This window comes from Eptatretus burgeri, chromosome 9 (assembly GCF_056783735.1).
Source record: "Eptatretus burgeri isolate ZD-2024b chromosome 9, Ebu_testis_v1, whole genome shotgun sequence".
Classification (NCBI taxonomy): Eukaryota; Metazoa; Chordata; class Myxini; order Myxiniformes; family Myxinidae; genus Eptatretus; species Eptatretus burgeri.
Genome location: NC_140969.1, coordinates 86,112,352 through 86,135,208, shown reverse-complemented (window position 1 = coordinate 86,135,208; position 22,857 = coordinate 86,112,352). Strand labels below are relative to the sequence as shown.

The window sequence follows — 22,857 nt, the reverse complement described above, 5'->3', positions numbered from 1 at the left end:
ACTATGGAACGCCAAGACTTCCCAAACATTGTCGGCATGTCCACTAAATGACACAGCAATTTCATAGGGATCGTGTGACGGCGAGCAGAGTTTTTAGTGTGCAAACTTGGTATTATAAGAGATAATGCAAATATATCGGTTTTGAGAGAATCGGATCTAGTGGAAAAAATAAGTGTCAAAATCCAAAATTTTTAACAAATTAGCGATTTCTATACCTTCGTGTATTTATTTAAGCAAAGCACTAAACTTAACTTTTTCTTCTGTTTTGACGATCATATTGAGCGAAGAAAAAAAAAATTGAGGAATGTGCAGAAAGTGTAACTTCAAACCCAACACCATGCTTCAGCAATCCATGACCTCTACAGGGGTCCTTTTTTCAGCAATTACGTACGTAGTTTGCTCTTTGTGTTTTGGGCGATCTGCTTTAATTACAAAATATTATTAAAAATATACGACTATAGTTCTGCCAATATATTGTCAGTAGTTTCTGCAAGAGAAGAGGCTTTTTTTTTTTGCTTTCCACCGTTTTGTGCGATCTTGGTTTTATCAGGTATTCCTTTTGCCTCGTGATCATTTCTAAAGCAATTGGTTATCGGGTGTGCTGAACTTAGGTTATATGGTTTCTCCAATTTTGAAAGCAAAATATGTTTGATTAGTGAGGTACACATGCTACGCATAGAAGGGACTGGACAGCCATTGGGCAGCAGGTCCGTGAAGAACTTGGGCAAGAAAAATGGCGAAACTACAAATGCCTAATCCGCGAATGTCACCGGTGGAACCCCAAACATAATTTTCTCATTCTGCTTTCAACTCAACCTCTACATTTTCATTAAAACAGCACCATTCCAATCACAAATTAATACCATTCCATTAATTTAATAAAATACTGTATTACAAACACTCGTGAAGTAAACAAAGTATTTCAACGATGTCACGATGATTATGCAAATGCTGAATCCACAAATGTCACAGGTGGAAACCCTCATTATTTCCAAAACATCCTTTAAACTCAATCTTTCCATATTTTCATTAAAAACAGCATCATTCAAATCACCAATTTAACAAAATACAATATGACAAATACTCTTGAGATAAACGAAGAGAAATGCAATTCTGATGCGACATCTGGATCGGGAGAGGCTTCATACGGATCGAAACTCAAAATCATAATTGTAGAGGTATTTATGAAAACTCACACCCACCTGAGGACACCGGCTGGGATCCCAAAACGTTCCACAGAAAGCTTGGTGGAGCTCGCCTCAAAACTGAGGGAGTAGTTCGGGGTTGGACGGATAGATACTCCTGCTTGAAAATATAGATAACACCCAATTTCCAAGCAGTTTGCCGTATTAACGAGTTTTCTAAATTACTGAGCCAAATTTTATTTTTCACCTGTCACACACAGATATTTATAAAGATTAAGGTTTATGTACATATCCTTGAAATGTCTATATATACATGCAACATTGTTTTTTTTTTTGGTTTGTTGATTGAAATTCCCACAAAACAAGGGTGAAAGCTACTCAAGGTTTTTGGATTGTATACAGTACGTACTGTACCATTCGATTCGATTCCATTCAGTTCCGTTCCTTTCCTTTCTTGCGCATGGGCAGCTTGGCTGCAAGGTCACTATCACTTCTTGAAAGCGTGGCTGTGCCGCTGATGCTGTGCCCCTCTAAACAGTACACCAGTACTCATTTCACCAACCTCAAGGGAAGAAAGGCTGAGTCAACACCACCTGATGTTATTTCAGCAGCCAATGGGGCTGAAACTCAGGACTCAGGGATCCTAAGCCAGCCACCCGAGCAAACACCAGGCTTCTAATATGTACTGCAGTCAGTAATGACACGTATGTTTATGTGTGCATTTTATCTGCCAACTACCCTCCCCAGACCTCTGTCTCCACCCAAATACAGTGCAGCGCACTCACATAATCTGTCTCTGGACGGTTTTTGTCTCTGGATGGAGTGTGTCCAGGTGTTGTTTATCTCCTGACATGTCAGTGGGTTTTTTTCTTCTCTCCCTCTCTGGACACGTCTGGGCATTATTTATGTCCAGGCGAAAGTTTGTCTTTGGACGGCTTGACTCCGAACGTGTCCGGGCAGTGTTTACAGCATGACCGGTAGAAAATGGATTTCAGACATTATTTTGTTTCCATCTTCACTGTTATTCTATGCAGATTAATTTTGACACAGTATGAATCGTAATTAACGCTCCACGGTAAGTCTGCCTTCCCTGCGCCCACCCCTCCTCACTCACTCTTAGGTTTTCACCCCTGTCTGTCTGTGCAGGATCTCAAAAAGTTATAGACAGATTGGGTGTGTTACAAGGATAAAATTGAGATTTTTGTGAAGATCCAGATAAAATATATATATATATATATATTAATTTTTTTTTTTCAACAATTCTTGACCATTGTGTGATGTTCAAAAATGATATATAGCATGACATTTCAAAAAGTTGTGGATGAATTACCTGACTTTCATCAAGCTCTTTAGCAAGTGACAAAAACAAGCAAATTTGATTTTCGTGCAGGTCTTCATCCAAATCTGGCCTATCAGTGGGAAACAAAAAACTGTCTAGCCTGGTGGAGGTATGCACTCAGAGTGCCATTCCAGTTACCCTCGCCAAAGGAGAGGGCAATGCATTTGGGTCCTTTTTTTGTCTGTCCGCACAGAACTTTCGGGTTTTTCTCCACAACCGCTTGTCAGATCGAGACAAATTTTTCACCATAGGAGTGACTACTCAAGTAGAACGTTTTACTGATAATTATGTCATTGGTCATGCAGTGTGGCAGCCATGTTGGAAAAACGGAAGAAAATAAAAAGAAATATATATATATATATACACACACACACACACACACACACACACACACACACACACACACACACACACACACACACACACACACACACACACACACACACACACACACCTCTATCTCTGAAACAAGGAAAAAATTGAAACTTGGCACATGGCAAGTCCTCATAGGGAGTAAGTGTGATTTTTCGTTATGACGACATTGCAAATGTAGAATGCTACATCTAATCAGTATGAAAAATTTTGAGGGTCATTGAGGGATAAAATGGTCCACAAGAAAAGAAAATTGATAGTCACATGATTCAGCAGCCATATCGTTAAAAAAATAAAAATCCTCTGAGGTGGTTTATCAGATCGAGGCGAAACTTTACACGTGTGATGACCCATCTATGAGGAACAAAAGGCTCACATATGATGTCGTAGGTCATATGGCTTGGCAGCCATATTGGATTTATTCTAAAACCTAAAAAAAAAAATCTTCTCCAGAACAGCTGGACAGATCAAGGGGAAACTTCACACAAATGTTCCCCAAACCATGGGTGTACAAGTTTGCAAAGGAATAATTGGTGTCACATGGTTTGGCAGCCATATTGAATTGAAGAAAAATATTAAATGTTTTCTCTGGAACCACTTAATCGATGTGGAATACATATTTTAAATTTCAACTTGATCGGATTCTAAACTGGTCTGGCAGCCAGAATTATTTAATTATTTTGATCTGGGTTCTTGTTTTTTTTAATAATGCTCAATTGGCTGTGCCTAGCAGGGTTTGAGGGTAGAGGAGTACAAGTTGAAATGGAAATCCTATCCAGGTTCCACCTGATGACTTCATCTTTGCTTTTTGCTTGTTTGGGGTCCTGATTATTCCAATGCAGGACTGTACTTATTTGGTCTTCCATTTGATTAGAGTCGAATTTATTTTAATCCCATTTTAAATTCAATTTTATAATAACAAAAAACGCCACGGGCCAGGTGTCCAATCAAAGAATACGTCTTTGTACCTGGTCATCACTGCTAGCAGTCAAAGTGGCAGTTCTAATTATGTCTCTTATTAATTACATAACACACCAGTACACAAACACAAAACAAGTCTTGGCGAGGGTTTGCAATCCGATTGCTCTTTCTTGTTATTTGTTGTGAGAATCCAAAATCAAACTGAAAAACACCACAGAATGGAAAATGCGAAAGCACTCAAGAATTTTTGTAACTTCAGCCAATAGTGTCTTTCAAAGACCAAGGCCATGTGCACTTGCATCCAAAACACTCCTGGAGGAACATTGGTCTGCTACGAGACCCATGCCAGGCAAACCAGTCTCATAATCGCAGATTTAACCATCAAGGCAACAGAGAAAGAGACAATCATGATATCTTATGTTTAAATATCAGAGGTTAAACGCAAAGAAAGAAATTGAAATACATGCAAATCACCTTCTTCTTGTTGCAATAGATCTGCCATTTTTTCTCAGCTGGTAAAGCAAACATGGCTTCCCGATGTTTCTCTGTCAGGTCCAGCTCGTCCTGAAGAAGACAAAGGTTAAACTTTTAGCTCCTATGATCATCCATAATCTTTAAATTTTAATCATTTTATCAACCTCCTCATGAGCAGCAAAAAATGTAGGAAATCAAAAATAATGAGAGCACGATGCAATTCAAAGATAAAAACTCATGAAGGATGCAGGATCCCAAAGACCATACCACAAGCTCGGCAAACTTGGTGTCCAGTTCTTGTGCAGGTGGCATCGGTAACTCTGGTAGGGCTTGCAGCACCAAGCAACCATCTTGGACAAAGTCATAAGTGATCTCGGGAGTATCAGATCCACGCAAGCAACAGCCGAACCAGCTCCTTCCTCCACCACCCCTTGCCACCTGTCTCTTCACTGACATACCTTTCCTTCAATTCTCACTGTTGTCTCAGCACAAGATTATTAGTATTTCTTTAATGGTTTCACCAAGTCTTTGCCTATGTCTCTCCTACTCTGCAACTCTTATTGCCCACTCAGCTCCATTACTCTATTTGATGGTTTGGTACAGAATCTATTTCCCCTCCTGAATGATTCAAATTTGACTTCCTCACTTCTCTTCCTCTTTACTCATGCACTTTGTTCTTCAAAACTGTGCCATGATTCTTCAGACTTCTCAAAGGCAGTACTGGTAGACCTAGCCAAATGAAAGAAAAAAAAATTTTAAACATTTTTTTTTCTTAAGGAATGTGTTTATAAGCAGAAATAAGGGAGATGCATAAAATGGGGATTGGCAAGACAAACTGCAAACAATCATAATCAGCATTATATATTTATTAGATAATACATAGCTTGCAGCCATTTGTTTTCAAAGGGCATCAGTTATTTATTAGTAACAGAGGCAAAAGAATACAAAAAAACCCCACATGCTATTTCTATGAACAGATGTCAACTTGCTCATAAATAAGCCATTCACATGAACAAAACGTTACAAGTCACCACAAACCCCACACCCACACTCCTTACTCCAAGCAATGTAGGCAATGACAAAATGCATTTGGTGCCTTCAGTAACCAAAGGTGACCCCAAACAGGTCACAGACTTCAAGGCAGTCAGTGAGCAATGCTTCCAAGAATTAAGAGTTTTGAGAACACCACAATCAGGCAGGATAAACTTCTGCCCCACATAAAAAAGGCCAATCCATCTCAAAGTTCTTGTACACCTCAGAATAGTGGTTGAAGTTCAAGGAAATAAATAACCGAATGTTGCCATTTTCATCAGATAAGACAAATAAATGGGAAGCACAACGGGGTAATTTATGGAAGAGCTTGCGCCGGTGCAGCAAATGTAATCATAGCAACACCAAAGGCTATTAAAGCGATACAGATAAACGCAGCATCGATCGGTTTGTGCCATTTATAAAAACAAAAACTTGAGGGATTGAGGTCAAAATAAGGGACTGGAGAAGATAGTTCTATCATAAAGACAATCCTACATTATATTTTATTTCTTTTTTCAAAAAAGAAAACAAATTAAAGCTTCATTGCAATAAAATGATTGTGTAGTCCAATCCAAAGGCTCTTCACATAAATAAGCATCAATGTTTAATCCCTGAAAGAATGCCTGAGACTCTGCCACGACATTGCTCAATCTGGTGAGAACCAATTAGAAATCTCTCCTTGTGCAACATTTCATGCCTGCATAATATATATATATATATATATATATATATATATATATATATATATATATATATATATTCTATAGAACTTTAGAACCTACAGAAATTCATGGGGGGGGGGTCTTTATGCCTAAGACCTGGGTGCTGCCAACACATGTGAAAAATCTGGTGGAGAGTGGGTGAAAATGTTGTCATCTCCCCCCCCTCCCCACTTTTCTATGCGAAGATTTATATTGAGACCGAGACCATTTGTAAAAGCAAGGTACAATCTTCTCTTCACACATGTCAAAGAATGCCATTAAACCTAGATCTATTTTATTACCAGGAAAGAAGTTTTCACCAAAAATTATTGCTAATGCAGAAATTTTAAATACAAGGGACAAAATCTAAACTCAAAACAGCAAAGATTGCAGAGCCTCACCAGGACTGGTTTTGTGTGGGTTTTATAGTACGTATTTTATAGACATACACACTTTATGGAGGGAGGCACTCCGTTGAAAGAAAATATAGCATGTAACCATTGTGGTCTACGTTGCACATTATGTAGACAAACAAACGGACCCAAATTCAATCCCCTCTCCTCAAGCAAGGGTAATACCATATAGGAATACAACTATAAATACACGAGTGCATCATTTCTGAAAAAAAATTAAAAAATTAAAAAGACAGACTTCGAAAAACAGATTGCACAACGTACAATTTTCTTCCCTTCCCGATTTCACGCTGCACTTTGTGGAACAAAAATACCCACCTGTCATTACCAGGTGTACACTACGCAAATGATAAAATTACATTACCAACAAAGCTTGCAACAGACCAAATCATTGACCGTCATTTAAAACCAAATTTAGACTACACCCAAAAAATAAAAATAAAAGAGCAGAACAGTCATACGATTTAGCAGTTCAAGCGCACAAAGCAGGTACTTCCTGAGCATACTGCATCAGTGACAGCACATGGCCAACAGACATACCATCTGCATTTTATTATCAGTGATAAACTGCTTTGAGATTGGAAGGAAAAAAAAATTAAAATAATAAAAAATGGAAATTAACCCAAATCAACCTTCATGTGTATGAATGCAACACCAGAGGTTGTTTTATACAAGCCTGTCCGGTGCTTTGCAAAATGCTTCATTCAATCTTCAAAATTCATCCCATTACCGATGGAGCCGATATGGCCAAAGCAGGCAACAAAGCATGATCAAAAACTCCAAAGTTACATAATACACTAGCAGGTCAGGACCAGTCATCATTTTAAATAAATAAAGGCATGCAACATTGGAACTATGCTCTGCGTATCCACAACTATGTCCTGTTTGGTTAGTAATCACCCAATTCTACTGCTAAAACATCATCAAGGATAGGTCGTTTGCAAGTTTGGTTGTGCAAACAAGAAATAAACAATTAAAATGACTGTTACTGCAAAGCTTTTGGCCACCCACACATTCAGTTAAACAGTGCTCTGCACACAGAGGATACCCTAAAAATCAGATTTGCAGACATGTTCACAGCTTTGTTTCAAATGAATAATCATAAGTTTTAAAATTGCTATCAAGCAAACAGACGATCATCACCCACAGCCATGACCTCACACGAAACACCAAAATTACTGAAAAGACCCATTTTATATCCCTTGCAAAATAAATGGCAAATCCACATTATAATGCAAATACAAAACTCGGTTTGCCCTTTTGGTATCCCCATCTGAACACCAAACCTGGTGTTGCCTTAGTGGTTAGGGTGGCTGGCTTGGGATCTTAGGGTCCTGAGTTTGAGCCACTGTCAGCTGTTGAATCAACATCAGATAGGGTTGACTCAGCCTGTCATCCTTACGAGGTTGGTGAAATAAGTACCAGTGTACTGAAAATAATGGCACTGCATCAGCAGCACAGCCTCATCCCCAGGAAATGATGCAATCAGCAGCATTGTGCTGTATATGAAGGAGGAGGATCTGAACATTTGGCTCATGATGGAATTGCTTGTTTAAAATTGCTACTCCAGACATCTCATATGCTTAACAGAAACCTTCCTTTACCGAGATGCTTCTGACCTCTGTCTCTATTTGGCCATTCTCTCTTCTCCTTTGATAAACACTGACTGGGGCAATGTCATGATGTCCAACCTTTGTACCAACCTCCTGGAATAGCATGGCCTCACATTAATCCCCAAAACCACCTAACATTCACCTGTGTGGTGTATCATCCACAAAGCCATGAAAACTCCACATACACCACGATCTGCCAACATTGAACAAGTATTAACCACACAGATACGCTCAACAACCAACTGCAGCATTGCTACGAAAGTCTTGAGTCCATGGGTCTGACCAAATCAACAGACAGTCTCTCCTCGACCTGGCAATGGCCAGTTTTTTCTAACCTCTCTGGTTCTCCCCTGCCCACATTATTGTGAAAGTCCAAATCTCCAGCTGCAGTCTACCCACCACCACAAACGTTGGGTCGCCGAAATAGGTGACCCTTATCGTCAGTAATTGTTTGTTTGGATGTTTGTTCATTTGTCATCAGCATAAATGGTAGTAAACGTGGGCGGATTTTGACCAAACTCGGGTGGTAGGTACATCTAATGACCTAGTGCTTTGGAAATTGTGATGGTTGCTAGGGACGCTTTGGTTCCCAAGCAACAACCGAAAAACCTTCAAAATCTATACCGTTCACGCGAAATAGAATCCAAAAGCCATTATCCCACGTAGGGTTATGAAATTTGGCACGAATGATCTACAAGTGATGCTCTATCAAGTATATTCTGGTTTTTGTGATATTATGGAATACTTTACCCACAGCATCCCCCCTACAATTAGGGTATGCACGAAAATTGAAGGACCCTAGCGACCAGGTGAGTGCATCGATACGAATGAAACTTTGCAGGTTCATGGTACTCAATGAGTACAACAACTTTGCCTGACATATTGACGGATTTCGCTTTGGTCAGGGGTCAAAAGTCAATTAGTGCAAAAATCGAAAATATGTGAGAGCAGGAGGTGCTTTCGTGCCAATTGCTACTCCTCCTAGGGTTATGGTCGGATGGTCATGAAAACTCACACTAATCGTCTGGAATACATTGTGCACAAACGATGAAGCCGGATTTTCGATTTAGATCTTTGTTCACCCACAGCACCCCCTCGAACTTTGGGGATTTCCGATTTCAAACCGCATTTTCGGTACTTTTCATTCAAATGGATACCGAATAGTTATCAGTAGATGGAACTAGATGAGATTTGATATGCCTAATCTTAAGGTGATTCCCTATCCGCTATACGACATCAATTTTGCTCTAAATCTTATAGTTTCCATGCTCAGTGACCTATCGCTGCCTACCGGCTTGTTACTTCCGAAATCTAAAGATTTCGTAAGTATATTGATGCCTTCCGTTTGTTTGTTTGTAGGCACGATAACTCGAGAACGGAAGAAGCTACCAATGTCAAATTACACCACGTGATTCAGGAGGGTGATTGCTAGTGCTGATTAGATTTTGGTCAAAAGTCAAGGTCACAGTGAGGTCAAATATAATTCCATAAATTCACGTGGAGAAATGGAGTATTATTGCTTCGCTCGACGTTACGAGTTCATTCTAAATTCGATTTTAATTTTGTCTTCGGTTTTTGCGATCGCTTAAAAAAAAAAAAAAAAAAAAAAAAAAAAAAAAAAAATCGGATGTTTTGGAGACTTTTTAAGATTGTATAAAAAAAATATTTAACTCGACGCATCACGGGTCGTCCCATGATGCAGTGCGCTAGAGCAGACGCGTCGTTGAGTTACGTTAAGGTATAATTGCGTGGAGAAATGGAGATTTTTGCTTCGGTCGACGTTACGATTTTTGATGGTTTGATACAGAATCATCGTAGAAACTTTTGGTTTGCGTCACTACCTTCTCTAGAGATAGCTTTTATTAGACAAGGTCAGAGGTCAAGTTGACGATTTCGTACCAGTCTATGACTGCTTGTTTGTGTGTTTGTAGGCACGATAACTCGAGAACAGAACAAGCTACCAATGTCAAATTGCACCACGTGATTCAGGAGGGTGATGGCTAGTGCCGATTAGATTTTGGTCAAAATCGGTCAAAGGTCAAGGTCACAGTGAGGTCAAACATTCAATTTTTGATGGTTTGGTACAGAATCATCGTAGAAACTTCTGGTTTGCGTCGCTACCTTCTCTCAAGACAGCTTTTATTAGACAAGGTCAGAGGACAAGTTGACGATGTTGTAAGTACCAGTCTATGACTGCTTGTTTTTTTGTTTGCTTATTTTTAACTAATAAACATGGCCTTGCTTCCTCAACATGGTCTGAAAATTTTCAGCCGTTTAACAAGGTCACACGATGAGTATGTGCCCATCCTCAGGCAAGCCAAAATCATCATCAGGCCAATCTCTGAAACAACTCGTTATGCATTACAGTTTTCTGGAGCGATGACCCATTTTGGATATCAAAGTCAAAATTGGCACACTTTGTTAAGACACGAAAAGGTGTGCAATTTTTTTTTTTGTATAATCCAAGTGACACATTTATGACAGGGATGCTAATAAGCTTCTTGGGTTCCATTTTAAGAACAATTGTTGGAAATATATGTCAATTTATGAGAGATTTAAAGTGTTAGGATTTTAAATTTCCCGATACTGTGCCTGAAGCTCATAGTGAAGCTTATTCATATCATAGGCAGGACAAGGACACAAGGAAATGGCAATGCACATTATAGGAATTACACATTCATTGAGAAAGGAGGGTGGGGGGGATTAAAAAAAAAAAAAAAAAAGCAGTCAGAGACTGGTACTTACGAAATAGTCAACTTGACCTCTGACCTTGTCTAATAAAAGCTGTCTCGAGAGAAGGTAGTGACGCAAAGCAGAAGTTTCTACGATGATTCTGTACCAAACCATCAAAAATCAAATGTTTGACCTCACTGTGACCTTTGACCGATTTTGACCAAAATCTAATCAGCGCTAGCCATCACCCTCATGAATCTCGTGTTGTAATTTGACATTGGTAGCTTCTTCCGTTCGAGTTATCGTGCCTACAAACAAACACACAAACAGATGACGGAAGTCATCAATATACTTACGAAATCTAAAGATTTCTTAAATTATAAATGGGATTTGAACCAAGTTGGGACCACATTAGGAGGCAAGCACTCCTATGGGAACATAAAACAGCACAGCAAAGTAAATGTTTCTTGCATCTTATACACCACCTTGCTAAAATTTTCACAAAGGAAAGCATGGTACAATGATAGGATAATGTGTGTATATATATATATATATATATATATATATATATATATATATATATATATATATATATATATATATATATATATATATATATATATCAGTTTACCTCCAAAGTACAAACAGGAATCTGCCCTCACTTTTTACTGTAGTGCTGCCTTTCAGAAATTTCCCTTATCCACATACGGCCGCAACGTGAGGTGAGAGGAAGGGAAGGCAGACGTGCGGTGGAGCGTAAATTATGATTCATACTGTCATCAAAATGATTCTGCATAGAATAACAGTGAAGATGGAAACAAAATAATGTCTGAAATCCATTTTATACCACCCAGACATAAAAACTGCAGAGAGGGAAAGAAAATAAATAAAAAAACAAGAGAAAAGAGAAAGAAAGAGAAAGAAAGAAAAAAAAAGAGAAAGAGAAAAAGTCAGGCTTCATAAACATAAATTAGATAAAACAGACACACTTGGCGGATAACAGCAATTTTTTTGAGAATCAGCCAGTTTGATTACCACCAACAGTATATATTGTATACAACCCAGAAACCTCATCAAAATTATTCTGCATAGAATAGCAGTGACGATGGAAGGAAAAAAAAAAAAAAGTCTGAAATCCATTTTCTATCAGTCATACTATAAATACCACCCAGACAACCACACTCTGGATACATCCAGAGACAGAGAAAAAGAGAGTGAGGTGCAGGTGGAGGGTGCTGCAATGTATTGGGAGGGGTAGAGCAACAATGAGACAGAGAGAAAGGGGCAGGGGAGCGAGCAGAAAGAACATGTGCTTTTATGAACCACACACAATAGTGCGTGTGTGCCGAATATCAGCAAAAAAAAAAAAATTTCAGTAATCGGCAGACTGGAATCAGTGGGATTACAAACTATAGTATGTACTGTATACAACCCAATTTCTTTTTTTTATAGCTTTCACCCTTGTTTTGGGAGAATTTCAATGAACAAATTTTAAGAAACAACATTGCATTATTGATGTTTTGAGATGTGCTGCCAATCATCATGTGATTAGTGGAAAAAATAAATAAATTTGGCTAGACAATTTAGAAAACGCATCAATATGACAAACGGCTTGGAAATCGGGTGTTATTAAATGTATTTTTCTTTGAAACTCACAAAGAGAAGAGAAACCACATAACTTTCTGAAGCACACCTGATTCACAAAAAAAAATTCCCAATTTGCCCACATGTACCTCTACCTTGAAGCAACTGCTGAATGCACATCCTGATCAGGACATGAACTGTACAGCTATCAACTGTTGGGCACTCGGCAAGTGGCTTCAGCACTCCAATTAAATGGTTGATCAGGAACAGCTGGCTTGGCAAGCAATAGTGATCACCAAACAGTCATATCAAAACAAATACCTCCCAGACACCCGAAATGTCAAATATGTCCAAATTGGATAAATGAATTTTTTTCTTTTTTAACATCAGAACTGCTGCCAAGTTAAATTCTGGAGCTTAAATTTTGCAATTCAGCTTTATTTAAGAGATTCTATGTGAAGGCATGTGCGGAAATGAAATAAAGCCACGAGCACTAGGGTGTTTCATATTGCAACTTTTTTGCGCTCGTCAAGTTGGCTACCCGTCGTAGCTTTCCAACATGGATAAAAAACCCTACTCACCGATTTTTAGAATTTTCCTCCCAAAAATGGCTGCCGGCGGCCATTTTTTGCGTTTTGACACAGAAAGACTCCTACACCTGCTAAAATACGTTAATGTTGCTTGATATGTGTACATTTGTAGATGATTATGATTGCTATGTCTGCTAGCAGTCAGGGACCAGACATTAGGCATCCAATATGGCGGAAAAATCCAAAATGGCGTCCAAGATGGTCGATTTTTGGCCACTGGAAAGTTGTTCCCTCCGATGTGGGTTCTAATATGTCTAGTTAAAGGTTTTTGGGTGTGCTGAATTTGTTTTTATGCTCTAAAATGCAGTATATCTGTCACAGAGACATCTGCGGGGGTCATGCTCTCGCGTTAAGAAGTAGTTCTTGCAAGTCCGAAGAAGAATTTTAAATATTCTCGTCCTCATTGATATCAGAAAATAACAATTAAATATTCGAAGGTCAAACATGTATTTAACATGTACAGTATATACACAAATGACTAGTATACTAATGCCATAATGAATGTTCTAATATTAATTCATGTATGCGTGCCTATCAGCCTCGATAATCAATAATATTGGCCATGGCATACATGGCTGTTGCGACATTTCAAATTAAAATTTCCATAGTTCAAAAACATCAATGTTCACACTTCGCTTCATATAGTTATCTACATTTTCTGAAGAGTGGATTTCATGTATCCAGAATAATTCTGCCTGTGCCACTCAACCACTTGAAGCAAAGCTTGCCTTTGCTGTTCATCCCTCGTTTTGTCTATAAAATCCAAAATCAACTTAATTGCACGCTCCGCAAGGTTGTAAACTACGTGAACATTGTGCACATAGTTTGTGAATTTTTGGTAACGATCACTTTCTGGCCATGTGCTTGCAGGCTCACACATCCATTCAGCATCGAGTACATCATATAGTTCAAGAAGATTGAATAACCGCCACGAGTAGTCATCTATGAAACTGCTGAGACACAGGTCACTACTCTCATTCTCATCCACGGCCGGAAATTTTGGCTTTCCTGAGCTGAGTTGATCATGAGGTAGTCGAGGTGTCCGATGCAACAGTTTTGCCATCGTTTCTCGCTCATCTGTGGGCACGTTGGAATCGGCAAGAGCGAAAATTACCAATTGCGGTGTCAAATACCATGCGAAAAAAAATCTACGGCCACGAGCAATTATAAGGCGGCCGCAGTGTTTCCACGGTCTCACAATGTAGCAGTCACATATGTTTTTATTTTGCGGGGGAGCTACAAGGTGTATTTATAAATTGTGGAGACCGAAAACGTGGGGTTGCCGTACGGTCTTTGATTTGATGTCGCACAGTGACCTTAGGGCGTTCCTGCGATGGCCATAGAATTTTCAAGGCAGACGCAAGGTGCCCACAGGGGGACCCTAAGGTGAACGTGCGGCCAGACGGACGGTAACGAATAGGTTAATTTTTTTTTTTTTTGGCTTGTCGAATTGCTATGGCGAACGTAGAAATGAAAAAAGTTATAATTCCGCGTTACAATTCCACGGTGACCTGACGGCCTGTAAAATATAGCCATACGGCGTCGGGCCACCTTGAGGCCTCCTCAGAAACTCTGCGGCCGCCGCACGTTTGTCAATTCAGAGGGCGTATGGCCGCCGTATAGCAAATGTGAATTAGGCCTTAGAAATTGTGGAGACCGAAAACGTGGGGTTGCCGTACGGTCTTTGATTTGATGTCGCACAGTGACCTTAAGAGGGCCCTGCGGCAGCCATATAATTTAAGGCAGATGCAAGGTAGCCTCAAGGTGACCGCAGGGGGCCCTAAGGCAAACGTGCGGCCAGACAGACGGTAACGAATGGGTTAATTTATTTATTTTTTCCGGCTTGTCGAATTGCTACGGCGAACGTAGAAATGAAAAAAATAAAAAACAACTCCGCGTTATAATTACATGGTGACCTTACGACCTGTAAAATATAGCCAAACGCCGTAGGGCCACCTTGAGGCCACCGCCGCACGTTTGTCAATTCAGAGGGCATACGGCCACTGTCGAGCAAATGTGACTTAGGCCGAACCATGAAGCAAACACCAGGCATGTTAAGACACAGGGCTTAATTTATTGCAATAGATGCTCTGAAAAGCGATTTAAATCAAAGTTGGGGGTTTTTTGTCAATTTCATACAGTGGGCATGTTTTGATTTGTTACCATTAGAAAACTAGAAGGGCACTTGGTAGAGCACATACCTCCGCCACGCAATGCCTGATCCATGAGAACATATCGGGTCCAATACATTTTTTTAAATATCGTGGTATATATCGTTTTTGGTGCTATCCCTCAATGGTGAAGAGTCACTTCAATAATTCCAGTAGCCAGATCCGGATCAGGATCTTCACCAAACTTTAATCAATTCGTCCTAGTCACACACCAAACCTGTCCACAACTTAGAGATACCCTGCAAACAAAACAAACAAACAAACAAATGACAGAGAGACAAGCAGAAAGGGGAAAAAAAAAACAACCTCTTCACCTTTGGTAGCAGAGGTAATAAATTTGTTAATTTACTTCTCATACCTAGTGCACCTACTTGAACATATGATAGACTAATCAGTATCCTGAGCATGTGTTTAAATAATTGACAAAGTTTCAAAAATCCAAGTCAACTGAGGTATTTTAATAACTACAAAATATTGTTTTTAAGGTGGTACGTGCACAGGGTTTCCCCAACAGGGGGCCAAGTTTACCCCAGGACGAAATATTAATGGTTTAAATAAAGTTTCCATATGTGGCCACATTGGTGAAATCAGCACTTGTTGCTTGAATGTGGTGTGCTGTCTGAAGAGTAGACACTCCCTTTAAGATTCATGGTGAATGGTATACAGAATGGCTGCTGAGTGTTGGCATGCTACACATATACATGTGTATATATATATATATATATATATATATATATATATATATATATATATATATATATATATATATATATATATATATATATATATATATATATATATATATATATATATATATATATATATATATATATATATATATATATATATATATATATATATATATATATATATATATATATATATATATATATATATATATATATATATATATATATATATATATATATATATATATATATATATATATATATATGGCATGCCCACTGACAGAAATAATAATTTATCATTCATTTTAAACCCCATTTCAATTTCACACGTGTACACCTGGTGTTGGCCTAGTGGTTAGGGTAGCTGGCTTATGATCTTAGAGTCATGAGTTCGAGCCCCATTGGCTGCTGAATTAACACCAGGTGGGGTTGACTCAGCTTGTCATCCTTCCAAGGTCAGTGAAATGAGTACCTGTATACTGGTGGAGGGGCACAGCATCAGCAGCAGAGCCATGCTTCCAAGAAATGATCACTACTCAACAGTCAAGCTGCCATATGCAAAAACAGAATTTGATGTGCATCACGTCACTGACCAAACCTGACATACCCACGATGGAAAAACATTTACCATTAATTTTAAACACCGTTTTAATTAAATATTTTCCAAACATCGCCAACAAGTCATTATAAACTCAAGTGCCATGCAAGTCGCAAATCGCAGGATTTTATGACTCGAGTAAGATGCAAATACGAGTCACCAACTCGCTTTGGTGGGTGTAAAGATCCCATGGTATCCTTCGCAAAAAGTAGGCGAGTTATCACTGGCACCCAATGAACAAATCACAAATTCCTGTCCTAACCTACAGGGGGCACTGCACCAACAGCAAAACCAAGAATGCTACCTCTCAGCCATTTGCTGCATAGGAAAGAAGAAAAATAAAAGCATTATGCACAACAAAAGTGATTTTCATTCACATGAATGTTGTATATAATGGACTATTGTACAAGAATAGTTATACACTCCTGTAGAATAATTTAAACCAGAGTGTTGGTGTCAAAACCACCCAATACTCACCAGTTTCGCACTCACATTTATCGTTTTTAAAAGACGAGTCTAATAATATTTTTTGTAAAGCATTGCAGTGAAGTCTGATCCAAATAATTTTAAAGCAATACATGTATATTGTAATCAGTAAAAAAAGTGTGGTAGATAAAAACATTATAAAGGAAATAACTTGCACCAAAAACTTTAACATTTTCACGCTCACGCTGGAGGTATCGCTATAGCTCTCTGTTCTTCGAACAGGCGAGCCAAAAATAAAATAAAAAAAACTATGAAGATATGAAAAGAATAAAAGTTACAAAACAAACCAAAGCACACACATTAATTTATAATTTAATGCAACTCATCTCAAGACAAAAATATGAACTGAGCAAATCAAAGGTAGGCAGTTTTAGATGTTTGGAGAACAGAAAAATTGACAAGGCAGCATCAGGCAGTAGCCTGACAGGAATGACGAAAATCATGCAAATGATGCCAATGTCACCATGACCTTTGACATGTATAGCCAAAAAACAGACAGCCTCGCTTTTGTCCTTGGGAATCCTCTGGTAAAGTTTGACAAAGACCTGAAAGCGTTCGCGAGTTATCGCACTCAACGAAAACATCAAGCCGAGCCAAGCCGACAAACGAGACATGTTTCCATCATACATCGTGAATACAAACATCTGCATCACAGGGTTTGTCGAAAGCAGTCATGATTGGAGTGTTGCAAGAAGAGAAGCAGCTGCAGAAGCACAGCGATTGGACAGGTTGAAAACAGTGGAAGGACGTCACCATGATGGTGCATGTTGGATGATCACCTTTTAAACTGAAGATGGACAACTCAATTAAACCCGATTAAAAGTGATCAACATGGTGCAACCATGCATTTAATCCCAATATACTGCACTTCGTTGCTTTATATCCCTGTACATGGTAAGAAGTAATGGGATTGCAGTACAGTTCACTTGGCAACATGTTCATCCAGGTTCGATTCTGGATGAAATAAGATTCATCCAAAAAAAAGTTGGCTTGATACTCATCCATCACAGGCAAGCCAATGAACGATAGAGTAAACCTCTGTCAAATGTGAGCAGGCTGTCGCTAATGCTCAAATATCTTTCAAAAAAAAAAAAAAAAAAAAAAAAAAATAGGCCAGGATGTGCAGAGCAAATATGAAAGAGCCCAAGACGTAAACACGACTATCCCACCTCCAGGGATAAATCAATTGAGTGTACAAAAGTAATCCTTCTACATCATTCTACCTTTGGTAGTTATGGTCGTTCTGAACACGTTCAATTGGCGTGAATTGGAATTTGAAATAGGAAAGTGAACAATGGATCACTTAACAAAATTACATCATGTGGTACAGCCCCAATTTACTTTTAAAGGGTTCAACTCCTGCCTCCTGATTTCTAACTCAAGTTGCCATCACCAACCTAATATCTCAACAAGTACTACAAGCAACACCAAATGTTAGACAACACAATACTTTCAGAATAGAACAATGAAAGGAATGATTCTTCTTCATACAAAGAATACAATCCCTCTGAAGGAGGAACATAAACAAGGGATGATCCAGGATTTTACAAAGAGGGGTTCGCTTGCACATATGAATGGGTAAGGGGGGGGGGGTATTGGAAGCAGCACACCTACTTACCCACCAAAGCATTTAAAATATTCCCTTTCCATCCAGTTGATTTACTGCTGTACAGTGTTAATTATTAATATACATTTTAAAATTTAGTTTTGGATACAGAGTCGAGGCTCATGTAAGAGCAAGAACATAAAAGAAGCGAGGAAATATCAGGACAAAGGAGAGTGAAAAGAGGGGGATGGGGTGGGAAACAACAGCAGAGTGGAGGGACAAATAAAAGGTATACACCGGGAAGAAGAAAGGATATGTGGACAAATGAAAGCACAGGGGAAGAGGACACGGGGATGGCGTGAACAAGCTCGAGGAAGGCGCAAGCTGTCAATCGCAGAAATGGAAGGGATAATTTGAAAAGCAGTAGATGTGACAATAGGGGGGAGGGGAAGGGAATAGAGAACAGGGAAAAAAAAAAACCCAACCTGGAAACTCAGAAAGAGGTGGGCTTGGTGGGGGATGACTTGAGATGGTGGTGCATAATGGCCTTAAATCCATGGAGGAACAAATGACATTGAACAGATCAGGGAAGTTGGCTCCACAGATGAGAAAAGAGGAAATAAAGAACGAAAGTGAGCAGCGAGATTCTGGGAGTTTCACCATAAAATGGTTACTGACAAACCGTGTACACCCTGCAGAGGCATTAGGCATGGGTGGTGTGGTAGAGCACAAACAGCAGTGTGTGCAAGACCAGAAAGGAGGTGATAAAAGATGGAGACCAACAACCAGTCTGCGATAGGAGAGAGGTAGCCCCAGAGATCAGTCTTCATCGCAGGAGATTCCATTTATGGTGAAAGCTTTGGTTTCCTTGGTGTCAAGCTAAGCAAGATGTGAGGCAAGGGATGCCAGCCCAGAGGAGTGATCAGCATTATCAAGTTGCAGATGAAGGCCTTGTAAGTCAATAAAAGTTCAGATGTACAAAGGAAAGACTTGCACAAATGAAACACACAATGCCAAACCAAAAATTAAACGTGCCAATAATGTTCACATTTTCTATATAAAAGACAGATTTCAAACAAACGCTAATTGTACACAATATTAAAGTAACAGCATCCCATTCGCATCCTTTTTTTATTAATAATCAAGAGGGATCGAAGGAATCCTGACAGTATGTGCTCCTTATTCCTGGTTCTCAGCTCTGATTCGACAGGCCTTCCCAGAGAAGGTCCCAGTTCTCGACTGTACGTTCTCAACCTTGGTTCAAAATCGCCACTCGTGTGACGTCACCAAGCATGCTCATCACCTTGCTGGCATGAACACCATCAATTGGTCCAATTCAAAAGTGAACCCTGCGTACACTGCTTGAGGGCTATTAGTTGTGAGGTCATCGAGAAGAAAGGAAAAAGGTTATTAATCAAATAAATGACAACTTAAACAACAAAAAATACAAAGGGATGGAAAGGGGGGGGGGGAAGGGATGAGGCCCTGCTAAACATTGTCTTAGCAAACCTAAATTTGGGTTCACAACACATCTATTCCAAACATGCAATTGATACGACTAACCAGTTAATCAACACTTTACCTCGAGTCCATTTTCATTGCAACATCACGCACGCACGACATAAGGTGAATCATTAGCCTCGATCGTTCCTGAAGGAACGTGAAAAGCTGATCAACTATTGGGTCAGTCAGTGCATGAGTGAGTAAGCGAGCTACTGTAGTATACCCCAGACAGGCTCTGCATTGTTAAATACTGTCTTGAAAGAGATGAGCAAACAATTTCTAACTTATCCTCTTCGTTGCATTTTCAGCAATTTCATTGCAAAATAGTGACAGATCATGTTTAAAAAAAATTAAAATAAAAAATAAAAAACACCTTCAGCAAATCAATTTTTGGAAAAATAAAAAGTCCTTCAATAAGTGATAGAGGGGTTAGGGTTGTCTAGATCTTTGAAAACACACACTACACCTCAATTTTTTTTGCTAACAAAAGGCAGCATTTACAAAAAAGATTTTAAAAGCAGTTGAAACTTGATGGGAAATAAAGTGCTCTACTCTGGTGGGGAAGGAAGTGATCGGGAATAAAAATGGTAAACATTTGGTGTTGTAATGGTGATGGGAAATTGTCGCTGAATCAATAAAGTTTCCTTTTGACAACAGTAGATTGCATATGAAACAGGAGCCTGGCTGATAGCTTTTACTCAGCAGATTGCACAGAAACTTTTTTTTTTTCGTTTGTCAATATGGAAGATTCAACTAGTCGCTGGGCCATAATAAATAGAAATGGAATTGTTCTCATGGTAACAATATTTATACACCTGCTCGACTTGCTAGTTTGGTTTCAACCTTTCACCAACTCACTCCTCCCCACCACACCCTGCCCCTCCAATTGCATCCCATCACACCACTCTAATGCCTTCTGGCAAATTCCACACAAAATGATGGTGCACTATCAAATGCTCCAAGAAAAATGCAATTTCTAGAGTGCATAATAGCTGCTGTAAGAAACTACATGCATACCAACAGAGTGGAGTAAGTCATGACATCTAGAAATGCTTACTTTGCCCATTATTCTGTCCTGCTCTCACTTGTTCAGCAAGACCAATTTTAGCAAATGCTGAAATGAAATTTCGGATTCAAAAAGCTTAAAGTAAAAATAAGGATATTAAAAATACCTCCAAGCGGGAGTGCCGGTCATCTCTGCCAGAAGCAAAATCAAATTAGGGGCATCTATAAATCGATTCCATGGCTCTGGTTGTAGAATGCAGATCGCCAGAACAGTCACTTCAAATAAATGATGGAGACACTTTTCTGAATAAGTGATCCTGACAACAGCAGGCGTGCTTTAATGCCAATTTATGTGATACCTGGGGTTCCACGAAATGGTCAGTAATATGGGAATTCTGGAACGTGATTATGATCGACAGTGTTGTAAACCCTCTCTAAAACGATCATCCGAGTCGATAACCAGTGATCGTAATGATCAATACAACTCGGCAGAACTCATATTTTTGCCTAACTAAAAAAAAGTAACTGTGCCAGACTGGAATATGGGCAGTTCATAAAGTATATACGCTCTACTTCCAGGTTTCAAACCACCCACCCCCCTCTGTATGCAGGCTAGTGACCACCCACCCACCCCCATACGAGTCTCATATCACATCACAATACTTGAATATTACAACGAACTGTAGATTTATCTCAAATGCATCAGTAATTAACTACGGTAATACAGTAATATGGAATAATTGACGTCCACGGATTCAACATCACGTCGAAAATGTTCCTGTGAACGGGGATATTTTTCCCCCTCGCGATGACAGGCTCACCATCTTCTGAAACGCTTTCATGTAGTCCGACACCACTTTCATAAAGTATGTATGCAGCCGTTGTACCACCCACCCACCCCTGTAGGCAGCCCGTACGTGGGCTTTAAACCACCCACCCCCTCATTTCTGTATGTACTTTATGAACGGCCCATACAGGGCAAAAATTTGCGCAGGACCCGGAGCATCTTCAGAGATTGGCGCCGGCCTCCGGATGACCACTTCAAATTAGCACCGGACATGTAAGAATCAGAGCGAAGTTTGAAGGGCTATAAAATTGGAACAAGAACAAATTTCAAAAAAATGGCTCGTGTTGTTCTTGATAATAGTCCATAGTCTCTGAATCACTAATAACATTTGATCTCTTGATAAACGAGGGAGGAGATAAGATTTGAAAGACGATTTTCGCAACTTTGAAAGTTATATCGTTGTGCATGTCTCATCGACCTCTATCCATTCGACTATTGGTTATTTGTCTCCACTCGGTTTGATTGTGGACGGACAGACTTAGAGTCTTTATTAGGTCATCTCTAATGAGATGATAGAGATGACCTAAAAAGGAATACCTTTGAATTTCTGCAGTACCAAAAGCAATTAAAAAATAAAAACAAATCAAAATTAAACAAATCTTGATAGTTGAACATTTTATAACAAGTGGAAATATATTTTAGGAACTGAAGTTGATCGGTGGGGTCATATCAGCTCCCACGCCCAAACGAACTTTTTGGAGGAGAGGATAGGTTCAGCATAGCTATTGTACCACCATCACCTCCCCCATTTTACACTTTTTTTTCAGGTCATGTAAATAAAAATTATGCATCCTTACAAAGGATTACGAAGCAGTTCTCCTTGCAATTTCCCCCCCAAAAAAAAAAATCTTGTGAAAATTTTGAATGGGAATCAATGACTTTTAAACTAGTGAAATACGAATAAATTTTATGTGTGGTTGCACAGCATGTCACAATGGTTAAACTATGTGGTGGTTTGCCACGTGCACCAAAACCGGATGGCAGTACTCAACCGGAAAACCATTGCCGAGTAATTCATTCATCGATCAGCCAGCACTCACCAGTATTTTGGGGAAGTTTTAAGGTAGGTTACGTGTAAAAGGACATACATTTTATGATGTCGGCATAAATATGGATGGTCCATCAGTAACTCAAATAGGCAGGCTTAATATTTCT

The 22,857-nt window shown here is 39.2% G+C and overlaps 1 protein-coding gene across 6 annotated transcripts in view; it reads right to left on the bottom strand.

The window, feature by feature from the left end:
• Positions 1-22,857, bottom strand: part of LOC147020531 (disheveled-associated activator of morphogenesis 2-like) — a 332,638-nt gene that overhangs the window by 254,493 nt on the left and 55,288 nt on the right. For 5 of the 6 annotated variants that reach the window (XM_085895960.1, XM_085895958.1, XM_085895963.1 and 2 more), the window contains exons 2-3: positions 4,519-4,980; positions 4,252-4,341 (exon numbers count right to left, since the gene is read on the bottom strand). In XM_085895960.1, the coding sequence (XP_085752086.1) occupies positions 4,252-4,341; positions 4,519-4,707 (279 nt within the window). In that variant the 5' untranslated portion in view covers positions 4,708-4,980. Of the gene's footprint in view, positions 1-4,251; positions 4,342-4,518; positions 4,981-11,314; positions 11,425-22,857 lie in introns of those variants that run through there. The other variant, XM_085895962.1, reaches the window with a different exon arrangement.